The following is a 25,332-nucleotide window of genomic DNA, read 5'->3' as shown; positions in this document are numbered from 1 at the left end:
GGATGATCCATCTCGGCCTCCTCCAGTGGTCCCCAGCATCTCAGATGCCAGTCTCCAGCCAATTCGATTCACTCCATATGATATCAAGAAACAGTTGGAGGCACTGGATACTGCAAAGGCAATGGGCCCTGATAACATTCCAGCATTAGAACTGAAGACTTGTGCTCCAGACCTTTCCACTCCCCTAGCCAAGCTCTTCCAGTACAGTTACAACACTGGCATCTACCCGACAATGCAGAAAATCGCCCAGGTATGTCCTGTACACAAAAAGCAGGACAAACCCAACCCGGCCAATTACTGCCTAATCGGTCTACTCTCGATCATCAGTAAAGTGATGGAAGGGGTAATCAACAGTGCTATCAAGCAGCACCTGCTCAGCAATAACCTGCTCAGTGACGCCCAGTTTGAGTTTCGCCAGGGTCACTCAGCTCCTGACCTCATTACAGCCTTGGTTCAAACATGGACAAAAGAGCTGAATTCCACAGGTGAGGTGAGAGTGACAGTTCTTGACATCAAGGCCACATTCGACCAAGTGTGGCATCAAGGAGCCCTAGCAAAACTGGAATCAATGGGTATCAGGGGGCAAACTCTCTGCCGGTTGGAGTCATGCCTGGCACATAGGAAGATGGTTGTGGTTGTGGAGGGTCAATCATCTCAACTCCATGACATCTCTGCAGGAGTCCCTCAGGGTAGTGTCCTAGGCCCAACAATCTTCAGCTGCTTTATTAATTATTTTCCCTCCATCATAAGGTCAGAAGTGGGGATGTGCGCCGATGATTGCACAATGTTCAGCACCATTCGCAACTCCTCAGATACTGAAGCAGTCCAAGTTCAAATGCAACAAGATCTGGACAATATCCAGGCTTGGGCTGACAATTGGCAAGTAACATTCGTGCCACACAAATGCCAGGCAATGACCATCACCAATAAGAGACACTCTAACCACCGCCCCTTGACATTCAATGGTGTAACCATCACTGAATCCCCCACTATCAACATCCTTGGGGTTACCATTGACCAGAAACTCAACTGGACTCACCACGTAAACACAGTGGCTACAAGAGCAGGTCAGAGGCTAAGAAAACTGCGGCGAGTAACTCACCTCTTGACTCCCTAGAGCCTATCCACGATCTACAAGGCACAAGTCAGGAGTGTGATGGAATACTCCCCACTTGCCTGCATGGGTGCAGCTCCAACAACACTCAAGAAGCTTGACCAACCAGGACAAATCAGCTTGTTTGATTGGCACCACATCCACAAACATCCACTCCCTCCACCACCAACGCTCAGTAGCAGCAGTGTGTATTATCTACAAGATTCATTGCAGCAATTCACCAAAGGTCCTTAGACAGCACCTTCCAAACCCACGACCACTTCCATCTAGAAGGACAAGGGCAGCAGATAAATGGGAACACCATCTGCAAGTTCCCCTCAAAGCCACTCACTATCCTGACTTGGAAATATATCGGTGTTCCTTCACAGTTGCTGGGTCAAAATCCTGGAATTCCCTCCCTGGTGGCATTGTGGGTCAACCCACAGAACATGGATTGCAGCGATTCAAGAAGGCAACTCACCACCACCTTCTCAAGGGCAACTAGGAATGGGTAATAAATGCTGCCCAGCCAGTGATCCCCATGTCCCACGAATGAATAAAAAAAAAGTGAAAGGAAACTAGATTGCCACGAATATAATTTTGGCAAGATTCCACTATTTAAAACAGAAGGAGTTTTACTATACAAGAACCAAACAAAGAAAACGCTAAATGCTAACCTCCTATACTCTAACCACTCACACATTATAGATGCAGCTAAGGCCAATCTTATGATATAGCTCAGCAGTTTACTCAGCATATGGGTTGTCAATCTGAGTCACAAAGCCCTTCAAAACTCTGTCTTCCTCAAAATAGGTTTCAGCTCCTCTCCTAGAAGTTAGACTGACCCCGAGCTGACAGCAGCGCATAGCTAACCTGAGTTCCACAAGCATTGTCTTTACCAAAAATTGCGATTGGAAACCAAACCTTCTACAGAGATTGAACCTGGTTAAAAGATTTAAGAGAACACCGATCAATCCAAGCTCAATAGTAGAAATTAATGCTCCTCCACTCTGTCTTCATGATGTAGAACCATCAATGTTACCCTCCAGTAACAGAAAAAACTGCATCAATTTATTCTCAGATTCTGGATTTGGACCCTTGTCGTCTTCAGCTTGCTTAGACTGCACCACTGGACTCATTAACTTATTGATCTTATTTTGGAAAAACACATATCTGGCCTTTTGTTCAGATTGCTTTGTTGATCTCATTATGAATGCCTGGCTGAGTACCAACGCATCTATTGACTCAGCTCTTTAAGTAATATTGACACAGTTTGCGGGGGAGTGCTAGGTTTGTTTGACTGATATCTTTATTACCTTGGAATAAACTGATCTTTCTTTAAAGAGTTTTTTAATGCCTGTGTGTTTATACAAAGTGAAGAGGTGCGAAGTGGATAAAAGTATTTGTTATTGAAACTATGGCTATAATTGAGGACTTTAAGAGGTTGTAAGATGAGCAGTTTGTTCAAAAGGAGATTTTCAAAGCCAGTTTCAGAAGATTTCCAAGACTTGACAGACTTGCCAATGACTCAATAGTTCTGTACATAGTGGACTTTGGAAGAATTGATATGGAGGATGCAAGGGAGGGTTGTGGAAGGGGCATGCAAGAGGCATGAAGAGGACGGAAGATACACCCTCATGTCTTGCATGATCCCTCGTATTGGGCACATTGAGGGTGAAATGGAGCTTTTAGGGGTTAATAGGGTTTTAGGGGTTAAGAACATGGGAGATACAAGGGGACATGGTTGGGTTGAGGGGAGGGTGGGAGTGAGAGTAAGGTGTGTGATGGCTTGAGGACCTGATTACTACTGGGCAAATGTCCCAGTAAATGAACGCAAGCCTGCCGGCTAAGCCGTTTATCCGACTCCATCCCACCCCCCCAACCTCCCTGGAATGAAAATGTGGTGAGCAGGGGCCACTTGACACATTTGCAGAATCAGGAACTTTCCTGACTCCTGCTTCCCATCTCCTTCACACAAATCTGGCTCCAATTCTCTTAATAACAGAAATTTTGTACATGCTGTGCATGCAATAGAATGTCTGGAATTGTCAATATTAACCACTCCATCATGGAGGGTATTTATCAAGTTCTCTTTTGAAAGAAAGACAATACCATTAGACCAGTTTGTACTGTCTAAAACTAATGGTGTGAATTATTCAGAGATTGCATTATACAAAGAGACATACTTAGTGCTACACTTAAACAATGTGTGAACTATTTCCAAATCGTAAAATAGATACAACCTGAAGCCCTTTTTGTGCTTTTTGCTAATTTCTGACACATTTGTGGTGATGGTTTACATGGAACTTGACTTATGTGAATCTCCTTAGTCCCTTGTGGTCGAGGCAGGGGAAAAGAGGGAACATGAGGCTGCTCATCAGTGTCTGGTTGTCAATACATTGCAGCAGGCCCATTTGATGGTTAAAATTATTTTCTCGTGTAGTCTGATGATTAAGATGATCATCTTTGCCACTCCAGATGTGACCTGTAGCTTCCTGGCTTTCAAATGGTCCACTTGCTTTTGATACAATGGTAATTAAACGTTGATTGGCATGGATGGAGATGATCTTTTAAAATACTTATCATCAGTGATTAGTTTGTATTCTAAAACTACTCTGTTGTCCTCCAAATGGAATTTTGGTGAGAGATTTTCTATCTAACTCTAGCTGTTTTGAAAACTACCTGACATTTTTTATAGGATGAAAATTATGCTTTTTGGCGCAGCTGGAATATTTCTATCTTTTGCAACTATCTTGGCTGTTTCCTCTGGAGACATATTAGGAAATATGCCCATCTGTCTGGTGTGTTCCCCCACTGTGTATGCTCATTTATTCAGGGTACAGAAATCTTTGATGGAGTATTCTTATTTTTGCTGATAGGTTTGGTGATTTGTTTGGAGGGCGTGCTGCCCTAACACTGGCGTACTTTTCCTCAGGATTTACCTACCTTCTAATGGGGCTGTCGACCACCGTGCCACTGCTTTTCCTTTCCCGACTGCCCTCGGTCTTCATGCACGGGATGCAAGGTACGATGTGGTACTATTTTTCTTTTTTCCATTTTTTGGCAGTTTCTTCTGTGTTTGATTTTTTAAAATCCTTTATTTCCTTTGAAACTCTCCCAGCTGCACAGATGGTTGTGACTGATCTGTCTTCTGAGTCAGAACGGGCAGGTGCCCTGGGGAAGCTTGGTCTCTCATACGGTGTCGGGATGATCATTGGTTCTACGACTGGTGGTTTGCTAATCTCCAGGTTTGGGTAAGTATCAACTGAGTTTGTGTGTGCGTGTGTGCTGACTTAGTGTTATTCTTAATCCCCTCTTCATTCAAAAGGCCCATTGAAGATCTCCTTTGCTGTCTAATTAAATAGATGTACTACGTGAATCTGAGTCATACAGATCAAAAGCGTCCTCATTGCCCAACTACTACTGGAAACTGCACATGTAGTGATCAGACAAAGAACTGATCAGACTCTGGCTGAGATTTTCCGGCCCTGCCTGCCGGCAGCATCTTCCAGTCCTGCCAAAAATCAATAGACTTTTAGCTGGCCCGCTTCATCCCCCACAATGTGTCCAAGCATGGCAGGGCTGGAAAATCACCACCACTGTATTGCTCTGCAATGACCTGTCAATGTTTAGACTCTCCCCAGAGTGGCACTGGTGCCCAGCGTGAGCCAACACCTTGGGGAAAACATGGAAAAAAATTGGAGTAGTTAGGATCGTTTTCAATTTTATTTTAAAACTCCAAAGATAGTATTCAGTAATACTAACTCACTAAAGTACTGACTTTAATTTATTCTCTTTTTTTATTTCATGGAATGTTGGTGTCACTGGCAAGGCCAGCATTTGTTTCCCATCCCTAATCGCCCTTGAACTGAGTGGCTTGCCAGGCAATTTCAGAGGGCAATTAAGAGTCAAACATTTTGCTGTGGGTCTGGAGTCACATGTAGGCCAGACTGGGTAAAGACAGCAATTTCCTTCCCTAAAGGGCATTATTTTTTTTTCCATGTTGCTTCACACCCACGCTGTTTATCATTTTTGTTGGGGAACAGTGTGGGAAGTGGAGGAATGCTTGTTCTGTTGAACTTGAACTTCTGGCCAGAGGTAGGGGTGCTACCACTGTGCCACAAGCCCCCCTATAGAACATTAGTGAATCTGATGGATGGTTACAAAAATCAATGATATTTCATAGTCATCGTTATTGAGACTAACTTTGATTTCAGATTTTATTAATTAAATTTAAATTCCAGCAGCTGCCAAGATGGGATTTGAACCCGTATCCCCAGAGCATTAGCCTAATGTCCAGTGACATTATGACTTTTCCACCATCTCCCCTTGTGATCCCCTGTGTGATCTATTTTCCAAAGTAATATTCTGTTTCTATATATAGAAACATACATTAAAAAATAGAACAAGGAGTAGACCATACGGCCCGTCGAGCCTGCTCCACAATTCATTATTATGATCATGGTTGATCATCAAATTCAATACCCTGATCCTTCCTCTCTCGCCCCCCACCCCCATGTCCCTTGTTCCCTTTATATATTCCCATAAATTCTAATTTATGTTCACCTGAGTGTTAAAGCATCTCTAACATATTTAAAAATGTAATTTGGTCAACCCCATAACAGATGAGATACATGATTCCTTGCTCGGCTGTGAGTACCTCCACCTTTCATAATTGTGCATGCCTGAATGAGGGCATGTTCTGTATCTAATGCAGGGAACACAGTTTGTTTATGGTACTGAAAAATGTTCAGTTTAGGATTAAAATGTTGTCACTGCTATGTATGTAATGGTTCACATCCACTGTGATTTTCATTACTGCCTTTTTTTATTTCTCAAATACCAGTGCATTTTGTTGTGGGCCAGAATTGTTTTCGGTGACGGATGCTTGAATTTTAGGGGATTTTTCTTTCAATCTCAGATGATAATGAACTTTTGTCCTTTCTGAAAGGTGTCTAAAAACAGGGACATGGTCAGGATCTTGTTTTTCTACTGCAATTCGTGTGTACAACAACAGGGGGCAGCAAAGTGCAGGAATAGATTCCAGGAAGTCGGGTTGTTCTCTGGATAAACTCTGTGTTGTGGGCTTACATAGGGAGAGACAGGACAGAGTGAGCTTCATTTTTCTGTCTATTCTGGGAATGGCACGTGATACAAATAGAAAAATTGAAGTTAATTTTAAGGGGTGGCACAGTGGTTAGCAGTGCTGCCTCACATCGCCAGGGACCCGGGTTCGATTCCCGGCTTGGGTCACTGTCTATGTGGAGTTTGCACATTCTTCCCGTGTCTGCCTGGGTTTCCTCCGGATGCTCCGGTTTCTTCCCACAGTCCAAAGATGTGCGGATTAGGTTGATTGGCCATGCTAAGCTGCCCCTTAGTGTCAGGGGGATTAGCAGGGTAAATGTATGGAGTTATGGGAATAGGGCCTGGGTAGGGTTGTGGTCGATGTAGACTCGATACACCGAATGGCTTCCTTCTGCACTGCAGGGATTCTATGATTCTAAGGTTCATGTCTTCATTCTTTGTGTTATTCTAGTGTACAGAGGTACAATTGTGTAAAGCAGAGAGCTGCAAATATTTTAGTGTGAGGTAATTAAAGAAAGACCTGTATTTATATAGCATCTTTTACAATCTCAGCATGTATCAAAGCACTTCAGATAAGTACTTGAGAAGTCGTGTTCATGTTATGGGAGATGCTCTCGGCTAACTGCCCACTACAAGGTTTCATGAGCAGTGATGAAGTAAATTACTAAATAATGTTTTTTTTTAATGTTGGTTGAGGGATAAATATTGACCAGGACACCAGGGATAACTCTCCTACTGTTCTTTGAAATAATGCCATAGGATCATATTTCCATCTCAGAGGACAGGCAAAGCCTCAATTTAAAATTGCATTTGAAAGGCAGCATCTCCCAACAGTGCAGTACTCGCTCAATTTTGATTTTTGAGCTTGAATTTCTGAAGTGGAATTCGAGCTCACAACCGTCTGACTCAGAGGTGAGAGTGCTACCCACTAAGCCATAGCCAACACCATTAACGGAACTGTAAATTTATAAATCCCCTGGAGTCATTGGTGCTTGTTTTAAAAGATAAAATTGTGAACATCTGTCTGCTTCATGCAGGCTCTGAGGTGGGTCCCAGACAAGAAACTGCCTGTTTATTTGTACTATAAATACTTGGTAGTCTTGAACCAGCTGAGTCAGTGTTTGACATTCAGAGCTTTCACCCACTTGCTGACTGGAAATTTTCCATGGAAGCTGCTCATTCTTCCTTGGGGGCAACCTCGGCTGCAAAAGTTGTTCATTGATGCCTCATTTAATATTGTGCAAGTCTAGGTAAGTAGTTTTGACAGTGGAATGTCAGAGCCAAGTTCAGCCTTATTCCCACCCATCAGCCACTCATGCATCTTCTGAGCTACAATGACTTCTTACCTCCCAACTGCTGTCCAGATTTAGAATTGAATCACTGACCTTCTGGTTTGTTTCAATCAGGGGATCACTGGAGTTTTTCACTATGCTTTGCCTCAACCAGTACATCAATTGACAGAGTGTTAGGGGAGAGCCTATGCAAACACCAGCGAACTATTCCTAAAGATATCTGTATCCAACTGCATATAATTGCAAACAAATTCCAGAGCGAAAACAGGATAACTCTTCCATGATGAGGAATTGTTAAAAGCTGTGGGTAAATGAGCTACAGAGACAAATGGGTCTCGGATTTGCTGTCTGATCTGTGGATCACCACAGTTGGCTGTGACACTGTTGATTATGTAGGGGAAAACCGGCTATGGTTCCTACTCCTAACCGCTGCCTTATGACATCAGTTGAAAAGTGCCCGTGTGATTGGGCTCAGTTGTGAATGGCTAGCTAATACTCGGGTAGAATTTCATGGTTCTTCTACATTCTTCTGCAATTAGGAGGGGAAAACCATGGAAAAACAGTGCAAAAATGTAAAAAGAGGTTTATGCTGTTTCTCTGAATTTCTGCTGATATTCCTGCTGATCCTGTCCCAGCTTGCACACAAACAGTGACTACTTGGAATGATGGCCCTGAATCATTGACCAGGGAAGGTCAACAGAGGAGAATGAAGCAAAATGACAACAAAAGTGACCCAACTACGGACTGGGAAAGACAGACATTCCATCACCATAACTGCAACTAGTCAGGACCACACTTCTCATTGATCCATTTGCACTAAGGATAAGCAAACTCCCTAAACCTACATTGCTCCCAAAGAGGCACAACCATTACAAGAAGTCTTGAATTATACTAATCCACTCCTCCTGTGAAGACCATAAATCAAAATAAAACATATTAATTCATAAGAATGTCCAGATATTAAAAAACTCATTAAATTTAAATTTCTTGGTTGAGAGCTCAACATGTTTCTTCCTAAGAAACCTGGTTCCTCTCGCAGCCACTGGTGGGTGACAACTCAGCCAGCGTAGAGTTCCAAAAGACCACAAGCAGAAGAAGGCCATTCAGCCCCATCGAGTCTGCTCCGCCTTTCAATGAGATCATGATTGATCTGATATGATAATCCTCAACTCCACTTTCCTACTTATCTCCATAACCCTTGATTCCCTTACTGATTAAAAATCTGTCTATCTCAGCCTTGAACATACTTACTGACCCAGCCACTTCAGCTCTCTGTGATAAAGAATTCCACAGATTCAGTAATCTCTGAGAAAAGAAATTCCTCCTCATCTTTGTCTTAAATGGGAGACCCCTGACTCTGAAATTATGCCCCTTGTCCTAGACTCTCTTAGAAGGGGAAACATCCTTTGACATCTGCTCTGTCAAGCCCCGTGAGAATCCTATATTCGAAGGTAGTAGTTTCTGGACTACTACCAGTGCCACATGCTAGTGAGAGTAGGAATAGGAAAATTAGGCAGATTAATGCGTGGCTTGAGAGCTGGTGCAGGGGGCAGGGATTTAGATTTTTGGATCATTAGAATCTCTTCTGGGGAAGGGCTGACTTGTTCAAGAGGGACGGGTTACACCTGAACTGGAGGGAGACTAATATCCTGGCAGGGAGATTTGCTAGAGCCACTCGGGAGGGTTTAAACTAGTTTGTTGCGTGGGTGGGACCCAAAGCAATAGGGAGACAGAAGGGAAGATTGAGGACAGCACAGAAGTTAAAGAGAGCACATTAAATAATAAAGGCAGTGTCAATAATCCTAGTACAAGACAGGTCAGGCAAAAGCAGAGCAGAGAACAAGGGAATTCCAGATTAAACTGAATTTATTTCAGTGCAAGAGGCCTGACGGGTAAGACAGATGAACTCGGGGCATGGATGGGTACATGGGACTGGGATATTATAGCAATTACTGAAACATGGCTAAGGGAAGGACAGGACTGGCAGCTCAATGTTCCAGGGTACAGATGCTATAAGAAAGATAGAACAGGAGGTAAGAGAGGAGGGAGAGCCGCACTTTTGATTAAGGAAGACATCATGGCAGTACTGAGAGGAGATATATCTGAGGGTTCGGCCACTGAGTCTATATGGATTGAACTGAGAAATAAGAAGGGGGAATTCACTTTGATAGGGTTGTACTATAGGCTCCCAAATAGTCGGCGGGAAATTGAGGAGTAAATATGTAAGGAGATTACAGATAGCTCCAAGAAAAATAGGGTGGTAATAGAGGATTTTAACTTTCCCAACATTGACTGGGACAGCCATAGTATTAGAGGGTTGGATGGAGAGAAATTTGTTGAGTGTATCGGGAGGAATTTCTCATTCAGTATGTGGATGGGCCGACTAGAGAGGGGGCAAAACTTGACCTCCTCTTGGGAAATAAGGAAGGGCAGGTGACAGAAGTGTTAGTGAGGGATCACTTTGGGATCAGTGACCATAATTCCATTAGTTTTAAGATAGCTATGGAAAATGATAGGCCTGGCCTAAAAGTTAAAATTCTAAATTGGGGCAAGGCCAATTTTGATGGTTTCAGGCAGGAACTTTCAACAGTTAATTGGGGGAGTCTGTGAAAAGGTAAAGGGATGCCTGGTAAGTGGGAAACTTTCAAAAGTGTAATAACCAGGGTTCAGGGTAAGCACATTCCTCTTAGAGTGAAGGGCAAGGCTGGTAGAAGTAGGGAACCCTGGATGAATCGGGATATTGAGGCCCTGGTCAAGAAGAAGAAGGAGGCACACGGCATGCATGGGCAGCTGGGATCAAGTGGACCCCTTGAAGAGTAAGAGAGTGCAGGAGTAGAGTTAATAGAGAAATCAGGAGGGCAAAAAGGGGACACGAGATTACTTTGGCAGATAAGGCAAAAGAGAATCCAAAGAGCTTCTACAAATACATAAAGGGCAAAAGAGTAATTAGGGAGAGAGTAGGACCTCTTGAGGATCAACATGGTCATCTATGTGCGGATTCACAAGAGATGGGTGAGATCCTAAATGAATATTTCTCATCAGTATTTACTGTTGAGAAAAGCATGAATGTTAGGGAACTTGGGGAAATAAATAGTGATGGCTTGAAGAGTGTACATATTACAGAGAAGGAGGTGCTGGAAGTCTTAAAGCCTATCAAGGTAGATAAATCCCCGGGACCTGATGAAGTGTATCCCAGGACACTGTGGGAGGCTGGGAAGAAATTGCAAGTCCCCGAGCAAAGATATTTGAATCATCAATAGTCACAGGTGAGGTGCCTGAAGATTGGAGGATGGCAAATGTTGTGCCTTTTGTTTAAGAAGGGCAGCAGGGAAAAGCCTGGGAACTACAGGCCGGCAAGCCTCACATTTGTAGTGGGTGAGTTGTTAGAAGATATTTTGAGAGACAGGATCTACAGGCATTTAGAGATGCAAGCACTGATTAGGGACTGTCAGCATGGCTTTGTGAATGAAAAATCATGTGTCTCAAATTTGATTGAGTTTTTTGAAGGGGTAACCAAGAAGGTAGATGAGGGCAGTGCAGTTGATGTTGTCCACATGGACTTTAGCAAGGCCTTTGACAAGGTACCACATGATAGGTTGTTGCATAAGGTTAAATCTCATGGGATGCAGGGTGAGGTAACCAAATGGATACAAAATTGGCTTGATGACAGAAGACAGAGGATAGTTGTAGAGGGTTGTTTTTCAAACTGGAGGCCTGTGACCAGTGGTGTGCCTCAGGGATCAGTGCTGGGTCCACTGTTATTTGTCATTTATATTAATGATTTGGATGAGAATTTAGTAGGCATGGTTAGTAAGTTTGCAGATGACACCAAGATTGGTGGCATAGTGGACAGTGAAGAAGGTTATCTAGGATTGTAATGGGATCTTGATCAATTGGGCCAGTGGGCTGACGAATAGCAGATGGAGTTTAATTTAATTTAGATAAATGCGAGGTGATGCATTTTGATCGATCGAATCGGGACAGGACTTCCTCAGTTAATGGTAGGGCATTGGGGAGAGTTATAGAACAAAAAGATCTAGGGGTACAGGTTCACAGCTTCTTGCAAGTGGAGTCACAAGTGGACAGAGTGATGAAGAAGGCATTCGGCATGCTTGGTTTCATTGGTCAGAACATTGAATACAGGAGTTGGGACATCTTGTTGAAGTTGTACAAGACATTGGTAAGGCCACACTTGGAATACTGTGTACAGTTCTGGTCACCCTATTATAGAAAGGATATGATTAAACTAGAAAGAGTGCAGAAAAGATTTACTAGGATGCTACCAAGACTTGATGGTTTGCTTTATAAGGAGAGGCTAGATAGACTGGGACTTTTTTCTCGGAGTGTAGGAGGCTTAGGGATGATCTTATAGAGGCCTATAAAATAAAGAGGGGCATAGATCAGCTAGAAAGTCAATATCTTTTCCCAAAGGTAGGGGAGTCTAAAACTAGAGGGCATAAGTTTAAGGTGAGAGGGGAGAGATACAAAAGTGTCCAAAGGTGCAATTTGTTCATGCAGAGGGCGCTGAGTGTCGGGAACAAGCTGTCAGAGGTAGTAGTAGAGGCGGGTACAATTTTGTCTTTTAAAAAGTGTTTAGACCGTTACATGGGTAAGATGGGTATAGTGGGACCTGGGCCAAACGTGGGCAATTGGGACTAGCTTAGGGGTTAAAAAAAGGGGCGGCATGGACAAATTGGGCCAAAGGGCCTGTTTCCATGCTGTAAACCTCTATGACACTATATGTCTCAATAAGGTCACCTCTCATTTTTCTAAACTTCCATGAGTACAAGCCCAACCTACTCAACCTTTCCTCATAAGAAAATACCTGGAATCAACCAAGTGAACCTTCTCTGAACTGCCTCCTATACCATTATACCTTTAGTTAGATAAGGAGATGAAAACTGTCCACAGTATTCCAGGTGTGGTCTAACTTGTGCCTTGTATAGTTTTAGCAAGACTTCCCTACTTTTATACTCCATTCCCTTTGAAATAAAGGTCAACTTACCGTTTACCTTCTATATTACCTGCTGAACTTGCATGCTAGCTTTTTGTGAGTTTTACAAGAAGACCCCAAAAACATGTGGTGCAGCTTTCTGCAGTCTTTCTCCATTTAAATTATATTAATTTCTTTTATTCTTCCTCCCAAAGTGCATAACTTCACATTTTCCTGTATTATATTCCAACTGCCAAGTTTTTGCCCACTCACTTAACCTATCTATATCCCTCTGTAAACTCTGACATCCCCACAACTTGCCTTCCACCTATTTTTGTGTCATCCATAAATTTGGCAATAGTACATTCACTTCCCTCGTCCAGGTCATTAATATGTATTGTAAATAATCCAAATCATTAACATATTTGCAGTTGCCGGAGTTCTGGGGAGAACTGGAGTCTGCAGAATAGCCTGATCCAATGACAGAATTGTATGTGGCCTGGGCAAGTGCACACCCAACCCGAAGCATGTGAAATTGCACATGAAGATGTTGGATGTGCATCCCGACATCATCACGCACTTGTAAGATATTTTGGTTGGCGGGTGCCAGAAGGGCAGCTGAGGAGTTAGGAGTCTTTGGGAGTTCAGTGAGGTTTGGTTTGGAGCATTTTCTCTGCATTCAGGGTTCAGCATGTAGTCTGGAGCTTTCAGGACATTGCTGTCCTTTGATATTGGCGATTTGGGTCCTTCTGTTGCATGGGTCAGTCCAGTTTGCATCTCTGCGATGGGTGTAGTGTACTCAGCAGGGAGCACCTCCACAGGGGACCAAGAGAGAGGAAGCCAAGTGGTCACAGGTATCATCTTTGAGCAGAGGTGCAGGATATTCAGGGACAGCAGCGATGGTAAGGAAGTTTAGAAAAATGAGAGGTGACCTTATTGAGACATATAGGATTCTCAGGGGGCTTGACAGAGTAGATGCCGAAGGATGTTTCACCTTGTGAGAGAGTCTAGGACAGAGAGCATAATTTCAGAGTAAGGGGTCTCCCATTTAAGACAACACTATCCAGTTGCCAGGATGTGCAGGTAATTCAATTACCTTGACATGACAGACGTTCAGTGTCGCAGTAGGCTCCGGCTTTCAAGAGAAGCTGGCACATCCATATACCAGCTGATTGGGCCACAGGTCGCCTCCAATTGTGGAGGGGGGGCTGGGGGAAACACACTCAATGCCTATGGCTTTCAAGCTCACTATCACAGTTAGCTTCTATGCTCTGGATCCTTCCAGGGGTCAGTGGGTAATCTTTGCGGAGTCTTCCAGTGAGCTGCATGGAGCTGTGTCAAGCTGGTAGTTCTATTCAGGCGGGTGAGAGCATTCATTCATATCAGAACGCTTCAAGTCAGCTGGGCTGAACAGGCCAGAGCTGGATTCCCCCGGATCCAGGCTGCCTTTAATTGCATCCATGTGGCTATCAAGGTGCCAGCCAAGCGTCATTGTCAATAGGAAGGAGTTTCCCTCCTTGAATGTTCAGATAGTTTGTTACCACAAGACTCAGATTCTACAAGTCCGTCCAAGGTACCCTGGCAGCTCCTATGAACATCTACAGCGAAAAACCGCACCGACCTCCTCAGAAGACAAACACGGGACACAGTGGACAGAGTACCCTTCGTTGTCCAGTACTTCCCCGGAGCGGAGAAGCTACGGCATCTCCTCCGGAGCCTTCAACATGTCATTGATGAAGACGAACATCTCGCCAAGGCCATCCCCACACCCCCACTTCTTGCCTTCAAACAACCGCACAACCTCAAACAGACCATTGTCCGCAGCAAACTACCCAGCCTTCAGGAGAACAGTGACCAAGACACCACACAACCCTGCCACAGCAACCTCTGCAAGACGTGCCGGATCATCGACACAGATGCCATCATCTCACGTGAGAACACCATCCACCAGGTACACGGTACATACTCTTGCAACTCGGCCAACGTTGTCTACCTGATACGCTGCAAGAAAGGATGTCCCGAGGCATGGTACATTGGGGAAACTATGCAGACGCTGCGACAACGGATGAATGAACACCGCTCGACAATCACCAGGCAAGACTGTTCTCTTCCTGTTGGGGAGCACTTCAGCGGTCACGGGCATTCGGCCTCTGATATTCGGGTAAGCGTTCTCCAAGGCGGCCTTCGCGACACACGACAGCGCAGAGTCGCGGAGCAGAAACTGATAGCCAGGTTCCGCACACACAAGGACGGCCTCAACCGGGATATTGGGTTTATGTCACACTATTTCACATAAATATTTCTGCTTTTTTCCTCCTGAGTCTTTATCATGCGATCCTAGAATCAGAATTTATGTCACACTATTTGTAACTCCCACAGTTGCGTGGACCTGCAGAGTTTCACTGGCTGTCTTGTCTGGAGACAATACACATCTTTTTAGCCTGTCTTGATGCTCTCTCCACTCCCATTGTTTTGTTTCTTAAAGACTGGATTAGTTGTAAGTATTCGCATTCCAACCATTATTCATGTAAATTGAGTCTGTGTCTTATAAGTTCTGTTTGTGAACAGAATTCCCACTCACCTGAAGAAGGGGCTCAGAGCCTCGAAAGCTTGTGTGGCTTTTGCTACCAAATAAACCTGTTGGACTTTAACCTGGTGTTGTTAAACTTCTTACAGCTCCTATGATGCCTACTTTCTACATCACTCGCAAGTGTCAAGGCCATTAAAGGCTACAACTCATCTTGACGGATAGTTGACTGGTGACAAAGGATATCATTTGAAAATGTATCAAATGACATCTCTCAGGCACCCAAGGACAGAAGCAGAGAGATACAGTCACTGCCATGTCTCCACAAGGGCAATGGTGGAGCAGACCATTGGCTTGCTGAAGATGAGATTCCAAATCTGCTGTGATCTTCACAATTTCACTCTCTTGTGGGGGAAACCATTAGACCAGGAGGACACTGAGGCAGGTGAGGAAACTGCCAGTGACTCCGATGTAGGACTCAGGCAACCAGAAGGTAAGGACGAAGAGCTGAAATCGGGAACCTTCGGTGGCCAGCCAATGTAATATTGCAAACTTTAATTGATCTTGGGTGGGATTGGGAAACACGGCTGCTTTTCATGTGCACATTGCAAAGTCACAAGGATGTCATGAAAGGAGATCAGGGTCTTTTCAAATCTGTGAATGCAGAGGAATAATGAACTGTCCAAAATAGCTGGAGTGCTTAATGCATTAAAAGTGGCATTCTGTAATTAACTGGCGACTCTCTGTGACTAAACCAAACTGTTCTCAACTTTTGTGTCATATTTGATGCTGAGATAAGCTACTGCCCATATATCTGAGCCATCACTAGTACATCTTAGAAACACTCACCATACATCATACACCATACATCCACTCACCTGCCTCATTCTGCTGCTGAAACAATCATGCGTTAGTACCTCTAGATGACTACTCCAATGCACTCCTGCCTGGCCTCCCACTTTCTACTCTTTGTTGCCCGTGTCTTTACTGCACCAAACCCTATTCACCTATCACCCCGTACTTGCTGCCCTACATTGACTTCCAACAAAGTAATGTCTTGATTTTAAAATTCCCATTCTTGTTTTCAAATCCTTCCATCACCTTGCTTCTCCTTATCCCGGTAACCTCCAGTTCCATAATCGTCCGCAATACCTGCACTCATTTAATTCTGGCCTTTGAGTTTCCCTGTTGCACAGGACACTACCCTGGGTAGTTTTCATGCTGCCTAGCAGCTCGGTGAACTCCTCATCCTTATGAATGGAAAACTGCAAGTGGCAGAAGTCAGCAGTATTTAGGAATGTGCAATTACTTGCAAAGCCTTAAGCACTTTGATGTTCTGATATTTAGTACAAAATGTAAGAATGATCCTGAACCCACAACCTGGTATTACATCTGAATAATGGACGTTTGGAAAAAGTACCCCAAAGTTGTGTCTGTTGAACGAATCAGCGTTCTGATATGAATGAATGCTCTCACCCGCCTGAATAGAACTACCAGCTTGACACAGCTCCATGCAGCTCACTGGAAGATGTAACGAGTGCGGTTGACAGGGGGGAACCGGTGGATGTGGTGTTTTTGGATTTCCAGAAGGCATTCGATAAGGTGCCTCACAAAAGGTTGCTGCAGAAGATTAGGGTACACGGAGTTGGGGCTAAAGTGTTAGCGTGGATTGAGGATTGGCTATCTAACAGGAAGCAGAGAGTTGGAATAAATGGGTGCTTTTCTGGTTGGCAGTTGTGACTAGTGGTGTGCCGCAGGGATCGGTGCTGGGGCCTCAACTGTTTACCATATACATAGACGATCTGGAGGAGGGGACCAAGTGTAGGGTAACAAAGTTTGCGGATGATACAAAGATGAGTGGGAAAGCGAATTGCGGGAAGGATGCGGAAAGTCTGCAGAGAGATTTGGATAGGCTAAGTGAGTGGGCGAGGATCTGGCAGATGGAGTATGATGTTGACAAGTGTGAGGTTATCCACTTTGGAAGGAATAATAGTAAAATGGACTATTATTTAAATGGTGAAAAATTACAACATGCTACTGTGCAGAGGGACCGGGGGGTCCTGGTGCATGAATCGCAAAAACTCAGTTTGCAGGTGCAGCAGGTGATCAAGAAGGCAAATGGAATGTTGGCCTTTATCGCGAAGGGGATGGAGTATAAAAGCAGAGAGGTCTTGCTGCAATTGTACAAGAGGCCGCAACTGGAGTACTGTGTGCAATTTTGGTCCCCTTATTTGCAGAAGGATGTATTGGCCTTGGAGGGAGTACAGAGAAGGTTCACCAGGTTGATACTGGAGATGAGGGGGATAGCTTATGAGGAGAGATTGAGTAGATTGGGCCTGTATTCGCTGGAGTTTAGAAAGCTGAGGGGAGATCTTATAGAGACATATAAGATAATGAAGGGGCTAGACAGGGTAGAGGCAGAGAGATTCTTTCCACTTAGAAAGGAAACAAGAACTAGAGGACACAGCCTCAAAATAAGGGGGGAGTCAGTTTAGGACAGAGTTGAGGAGGAACTTCTTCTCTCGGAGGGTAGTGAATCTCTGGAATTCTCTGCCCATTAAAGCAGTGGAGGCTACCTCGTTAAATTAAGTCACAGGTATATAGATTTCTGATCAATAAGGGAATTAAGGGTTATGGGGAGCGGGCGGGTAAGTGGAACTAAACCACTATCAGATCAGCCATGATCTTATTGAATGGCGGGGCAGGCTCGAGGGGCTAGATGGCCTACTCCTGCTCCTATTTCTTATGTTCTTATGTTGTCAGTAAAAAGAACCTGAAGCAAGCCATTGGTGTCTTCTTGACAGGAGGAAATACAATGTTTTACCATTGAAGTTTAGTTGCTTCACCGCTGGCAGCCATGTTTTCGGGTGCCTAGGCCCCAAAATCTGGAATTCTCTCCCTACACTACTCTGTATCTCTATTTCTCTTTACTCCTTTAAAACTTTCCTTAAAACCTACCAGCTGACCTGAGTCTTTAGTCATCTAACTTAATGGATTCACAACCTCACCGCGCCGTTAGCAGATTGCGCCAATCCTGGAGCATAGCATGCAAGCCTAAAAATCAGTATCACACCCAGCGCCAAACAGTTTTCAATTCTCCTGGCCCGTTTCTAATGGCGTGAACCAGACCTCGCCCAGAAAGGGTGTGAGACCAATTAGCATATTTAAAGTCACCCCACCCACCCACCCCTGTAGTGGCATGAAACTCCTAACTCCCCAAAAAAGTGACCGAGTATGGTAGGATTGCAGTGTGGAGCACGCCTGAGAGACCATTACTCTCGCCATTATGACACTTGGGAAGGAATTTTCCCACCCTGTCCACCATGGGAATCGTAGCAGGTGGGACAGAGAATTTGGTGGACCGTGCAAAGGTCCATTGACCTCGGGAGGGAATTTCTGGTCTTGGGGAAAGCACGGTCAGAAAATCTCATGCTTAGCTTAGTTATTTTTGGGAGAATTCAGCCCAATATCTCCTCATGTAGTTTGGTGTCATTTTGTTTTATGATACTCCTTTGAAGTACCTTGGGACATTTTATTATGTTAAAGTTATTATGTATAAGTTGTTGTGAAAGCGACTGGTTAGTACTATTTGCCTAATATAGATAGCTGCTTGTGGTAAGCATGAACAATGTTAATGGGGCGGAATCATTCTTTGCTTGTTTCTGAAGCATTTTGATGAAAGTAATGTTCTTCCTATGATTTTTTTTTTTGCAAAATTACATTGTGTTCATTTGAAACCTAAAGACAGATTACAAAACATTTCAAATTGTTATAACAGTGAAGTGCAATGATATTCAAATTTTCTCCAGGGATCAAGATGCACTCTAATGTGCCTCAATTCATTAATGTGCATATTGCAAACATTTCAATATTTTCATTAGAGTACAATTCTTTTTAAACTATACCCATTGGCCATGTTGCATTCTGAGGTACTTCAACAAAGTTAAATACTGTTAAGATTAAGCATGCAACCTGAAGGATTTTACCCATTTACCAACCTCTTGGCGAACATTGGCTGAAAGGCCTTATGCTGTGACTTTTCCCCATTGCGCCTTGGCGAAGGCTGCCCCAAGCCTGAGTGCATCCTTCAGCACATAGTTGATCCTCCCCAGCTACAGTTGATGTTTGTCTCGGAGTGTGTCCCTCAGAACAGCCTGTAGAGCACAGAGTCCTGCATCAAAGAGCTGCTCAGAATGAACCTCGGCAAATACCACTCCACCTCTCTCTAGACTTTGTTTGTAAAGGCACATTCCACAAAGAGGTGTGCAACTTCCCTCCCAGCAGCCACTTTGAGGGCAATGTGCAGTGGCCTAGATATCTTGGGCATGCATAAAGGATCTCATGGGGAGTGCCCTTCTCACTACCAGCCAAGCTGGGTCTTGATGCTTGTTTGAAAATTCTGGTGATGAGGCGTTCAGTCAAATGACTCTGATAATCTGCTCAGGGAACCATCCGACAGGATCCCCCACCGTCTCCTTTTCCCTCAGGGCCACGAGGACATTATGTGCAAACCACTGCTGATCGTATACAACCACAAAGTGCCCCTTTGAGATTTGTAGTGTAGCTTACTCAGTACTTCACTGAGAGTTCCTCCTGTAAGTAAGCCTGTTTAGATTTTAGTGTAACGTGATCATTTTTAGATTAACTTCATGTTATATTTATTGTAATAAGCTATCAAGGTCAAAACAACATTTTGTGCTCACACTGGTCAAGCTAAAAAGCCATTTTGTGTTCTGTTTTATTAATTAAGGCTTATTTTATGTGATTGGGAACCAGCCAGAAAGAACAGATAATTGATCAAATAGTGTATCTCAATGAAGTTGTAATTAAATAAATAGTAATTAATCAAGTAGTTGCATTAAGGCTGTATTTAAATGCTTAGACACTTAAACAATACTGTGAATTTTCTGCTTTGGCTGAATATCTTATCAGATATTTTGAGCTAAGTTCAGCAGAGGCCTTGACCAAATGAACAGTAGATAATTGTTCATTCGGCACGGTGGCACTGTGGTTAGCACTGCTGCCTCTCAACGCCAGGGATCCAGATTCAATTCCCGGCTTGGGTCACTGACTGTGTGGAGTTCACACATTCTCCCCTTGTCTGCGAGGGTTTCCTCCGGGTGCTCCAGTTTCCTCTCACGGTCCAAAGGTGTGTGGGTTAGGTGGATTGGCCATGTTAGATTGCCCCTTAGTGTCAAAAGGACTAGCTCGGATACATTTATGGGGTTGTGGGATGGGGCCCGGATGGGATTGTGGTCGGTGCAGACTCGATGGGCCGAATGGCCTCCTTCTGCACTGTAGGATTCTATGATTCTATAAGACACTGCAAAGAAACATTGTCCCTTCAAGAGATGATATATACAGGTGGTCAAACTTCATTTTAAACAAACCAATAATTAAATTAACTAATTATGAAATTACATAAATATGGGCCAGCATTTTCCATTCTGGGCATAGGTCCCAGGATGGGAGGTAGGAACTGGGAGTATTTCCAGCCGCGGAAGTCGGTGGGAATTTGTAGAGAATCATGCAATGCTGGACTAATTAATTATGCAGCTGGGGTTTTTTTTGATGTATTGCATGGTGAGGTAGGCTGGATGACACACCCTGCTGACGTATCCAGGTGCTATATTTAAAAGGCAATTGGACATCAACTTATTTGCCCACCCACTGTTGAAGGAGGAGATGGCTTGCTCATCCTGATTCGCAACACCCCCACAACACCCCCACTCCCCAATTCAATGATGCGTCCCTGCTCAATGCAGTTGGCACAGGAGGATGTGAGGGGGAGTCGAGCTTTATGACCGGCCCTGCTTGAGAGGAAGTTTCCATAGTGCCCATTATCTCCAGCAGAGGACTGCCCTGCAATGCCAGGATAAATGACCTCATCAGCCCCACCAGGGTAAGTGAACCCACAGTTGCTCACACTTGCCTCACTGAATGGTAGCAAGGGGAAAGGCCTCAGTGGCTAGAGCATGTGCATAAAAGAGCTATTCAACCTGATAAGGTGATACTTCATGCCCCACTGAAGCCAAGCTAGTGAAGGTGAAGAGACCATTCTGGGTTACTGACACTTCCACACACACAGCTCAGATGCTGTCTGGGAGTATTGGAGAAGGGGAAAAGGGGGTTAGACATTCAGGGCACCAGCAGCACCGCCAGTGACATATCTCCGTGAGCCTTAATTTTCCAGCTGCATGGGCTCACTGTTGTGGTGAGTCCTGCCCCAGGACCCTTGTGGACAACCTACATGGCATCAATCACATGGTACACAATCCAATGGGTTATTTGTAAGATTGGAAAGATGAGAAAGTTGCTCTCAATCTCATCTTCTCTCATTGCGCAGAAAAAGTTGAGGCACAACAAGAGTGCGAGAGACAAAGTGGAAGAGGGCTGGCCTCAAATGCCTTACTGAGTTCAAGGGCAGGCAACCTAAGCTGGCAGAGGAGGAACTGCATTGAGCTAGTACAGATGGAGATGTCGGCAGGCAGCCCCTATTTAGTAAGGATCCATGCATGCTGTGGTGTCCAAGTCAGATGACAAACCTCTGGAGTAGGCCCTGCCTGGGATGCTGGGGATGCCCCAAGAGACAGGGGAACATAAGGCAGAGATGGCAGAGGCTCTCAACAGTGTGGCACATGAGGCAGTGGAGTCCATCTGCCTGCTGGCTGATGAATTTGTTTCAACATGTGCACACATTGAGGTCTCGGTTGGGAGAGTGGCAGAAGCCACCAAGAACTTGATCCAGCAGAACGTCAAGTTTCTGTCAGACCTGCACTCCATCACTAGCTTTGAGTGAACTTTTGCAATGGCCACGTGAGAGGCGGTTTAGGGCATCTCAACCTCCCTCCAGGTGCTCCCTCTACGCAGGCTCTGGGGGTGTCCAACCCTTTGGAGCCCCCTTGCTGGTGTACCTTCAGTTCGTCCTCTGCAACTGCAGAGGGAGCAGCTGCCCCACATCAGGAGAACCAAAGTAAGGAGGAGTCCTCTGGGCGTCAGAACTCCAGAGGACGGCTGCCAAGGTCATTCAAGACAACAGGGCAAACTGGTCAGCAAGTTGCCTTCATCTCTTGATGTGGATGTCGGGGTAACGTTTAGAAGAAGTGATATGGAATGTAGAATAAAGAAGTTATGATTTCACCGGTTGTAAAGGTACACCATGTTAACATTGTTATAAAAGTGTAAATCGAATAGACTTGCGCTTTAAAGTCTGATGTGGTTTATTTGCGATTTGTGGTCCATAAGCCTGTGCGCCTAACCTCTAACCTCCCACCCATCCATCTTTGGAGGGACACCCCAGGCTGGGTCTTTGTACCCTGGAGTTATGCAGGAGGACAAGAATCTTTGACAGGGTCCTTGCGAGACCTCCTGTCTCGCAAGGTGGTGAGACAGAACCTCCTGTATATGCTGAGGTATATACAGAAGCCTCCTGTATATGCTGATCCTTTGCCCTTCATGAGCTCATCTGTTTAAACCCCTGAGTGCTGGGGTTCCCCTTCAGTTCTCCAGCTGAGCTGACCTGCCACTGTGCCTACTTTTGTTGACCCAACTCCCTTGGAACATCTCAAGATCTCCACTTCAAGGTTCTACATAGTTGCAAGCAGCCATTGTGACTTTTAACATTGAGTCCAACATCAGTAACCTCCCCCCATTTGACCCATACCCTGCCCTCCCATAACCATTGTGACTTTAGATCTCCCCAGTGACCCTACAATCCTCTTCATTACCCTCCATCCAGTGCAGATGAATGTTCACGTTGCCTACCTTCCTGAGGAGCCCACCTACTTTACAAGAAACATGCACCATGCTTACTAATGCTGCCTACCTCCAGAATTCAGTTTTACTTCTGTGTCCCTTCAACAACGTCAGCGTCCCTTCATCTATCATCGCAAGATCTTCTCCCTCTCACCCTGCTGGCTCCCACTGCACTAATCTTCACCATCCCTTCCTATCAACAATTCCCTTAGTATGCCCCCCAGACTCATCAGTTGACACCGTGGACCCCTCCCTCTAAACTCCTCCCCCTCGTTCCTCTCCATTCCTATTCACACCTGCACCCCACACACCCACACCATCCCAGCAGGTGGACCTTCTTGTTGCAGGAGGAGCATACCAGCTCACTCAACCCCCAACCCGCAGAGCATTTCTCTCTTTCCTCAACTACCCCCATTCTAGGAATTTGTCATGCATCCAGATGTGACAGAATGTCACTAGCTGGTCCTCAAGTTCAGAAAGCTTCAACATGAGTGCAAGTAGGGCATTTGCTTCATGTGAGCTCATTCCAGAGACACACAGCATCCAGTACATTCCATATTGCACAGTAAATCTACATCATAGGCCTTAAACTTTCTCCCCATTCTAAACTCAGTTGTTTACTCTTAAAAGGTTAATAATCAAATAAAGCAACTGATTTATCCCCTGAAATGTAACTCCTAATAATTCAATTATGTCCAAATCATGTCCAGTTTTTAAGTGTGTATTGATTAAGACCTTAAGAATAGCAGTAAGTGGAATGTAAACAGTTAAGCTGGCAAACCATAAGTTGAATCTAAAAAATCTGGGCTCTGCTATTGGCTCGGTGGGTAAAGCGTGTGGTCTTTGACCTTCTCAGGCTGATTCCCTGCCTTGTGCAGAGTTAGCGAACTCGGCTGGGATGCTGCAGTTGTTTAGCATTCGGGTTAGGGTTGGAATCCATTCCTGATAACTACCCAGTGATGCGTGTGTACGCTGTAACGAACATTGTCCCCATGAACAAGTAGCCTGCCAGTGCTCAGTAGCTAGACTTGCATGTGAAGATTCGGCATTTTGATGAGACACTGAAATATGCTAGTGTCGATGAAATAATATTCCAGGAAGAATTGATTTGAATTTGATTTATTATTGTTGCATGTATTAACATACAGTGAAAATTATTGTTTCTTGTGCGCTATACAGACAAAACATACCGTTCATAAGAAAGGAGAGAGTGCAGAATGTAGTGTTAAAGTCATAGCTAGGGTGTAGAAAAAGATCAACTTAATGCAAGATAAGTCCATTCAAAAGTCTGACAGCAGCAGGGAAGAAGCTGTTCTTGTGTCAGTTGGTACGTGACCTCAGACTTTTGTATCTTTTTCCCAAAGGAAGAAGATGGAAGGGAGAATGTCCGGGGTGCGTGGGGCCCTTAATTATGCTGGCAGCGGGACGTGTAGACAGAGTCAATGGATGGGAGGTTGGTTTGCGTGATGGATTGGGCTACATTCACGACCTTTTGTAGTTCCTTGTAGTCTTAGGCAGAGCAGGAGCCATACCAAAATGTAATACAACCAGAAAGAATGCTTTCTATGGTGCATCTCTAAAAGTTGGTGAGAGTCGTAGCTGACATGCCAAATTTCCTTAATTGGTGAGGAGAGGAGGAAATTGCAAAGCAAAAAGGTTGCTGATTCCATTTGAAAATTAAGGCAGACTCAGAGCATTAACAAGATCTGCTAATATATGATTCCAGCATGGAGCCACTGTATGATTTGATCATGCTTTACAATTGCACCCTCTGTCTTTCTGTAGCAACAGGCATTTTGTTAGTACAAAGTTGTCTTAGAGAACTTATCAGCTCTGCTTGGACAAGTCCCATCGTGTCCCCAGACTTCCTCCTTTTTGTTGGTTTGTCTCCCTGTTGATGTTTCCATGGTGACATTATCTCAAAGTATTTCCATTGAGACTACAACATGCTTCAGGTAATAATGGGAAATCAAAGATGTGGGAGGTTTTGGCCATGATACGTGTAGAAACCAGCTCAGTTATATGCAATGCACCGAATATTTAAAGGTTGGACTGTAAAGAACAAGAATGTGAAGAATGTGAAACAAGTGTTCAGTCTCACCTGCGAAGTCCAAGTGATACTGAGCCAAATAGATCCAATGCTCCCAGGGCTGATATCCTGGCTTGTGCTGAATTAGCTCAGCTCAGTTAGAACAATTGTAAGGCTTGCAGGCTTAATATATCTTCCACTTTTGAGATTGAATAGGCAACTTGGCCAGTCCCCCCCCACCTCTCCTTATTATCTAGTGACTTCTACTGGAAAGAATGTATACATGGCTAGAAGACTGAGTCAGGCTTGGTTGTCATGGTCGTCAGAGAGAAATCGCCTGCCACACTCTGGGATCATGTGAACAGTGGACATTAGATGAAGTGCCTGAGTACCCAGTGTGCTAGAACCATAGCCCAGTGTGAATTAGGAAAGAGGAGTTAGTAGCAGCAAAAAAACCAAACCAGAACACCAATTGACTTTCATTTCCACTGCCTGCAGATTAAGACCTATAACTGTATCCCTTGTAAATGCTTAAGATCTGCTGAATTACACAAGTTTGGCTGTGTCCTTTCCCATCACATCATTCTGTTAAATCCGAGAATCTCGGTCTTGATCATT

General features: G+C 44.4%; 1 protein-coding gene across 2 annotated transcripts in view; it reads left to right on the top strand.

The window, feature by feature from the left end:
* slc67a1 (solute carrier family 67 member 1) overlaps positions 1–25,332 on the top strand; it is a 124,127-nt gene that overhangs the window by 37,926 nt on the left and 60,869 nt on the right. For both annotated transcript variants that reach the window (XM_078220497.1, XM_078220498.1), the window contains exons 3-4: positions 3,973–4,118; positions 4,215–4,347. In XM_078220497.1, the coding sequence (XP_078076623.1) occupies positions 3,973–4,118; positions 4,215–4,347 (279 nt within the window). The remainder of the gene's footprint in view (positions 1–3,972; positions 4,119–4,214; positions 4,348–25,332) is intronic.

Source organism: Mustelus asterias, chromosome 9, assembly GCF_964213995.1.
Source record: "Mustelus asterias chromosome 9, sMusAst1.hap1.1, whole genome shotgun sequence".
In the NCBI taxonomy this organism is placed as follows: Eukaryota; Metazoa; Chordata; class Chondrichthyes; order Carcharhiniformes; family Triakidae; genus Mustelus; species Mustelus asterias.
Note: the sequence above shows the minus strand (reverse complement) of the source record. Positions and strands in the feature narration are given on the sequence as shown.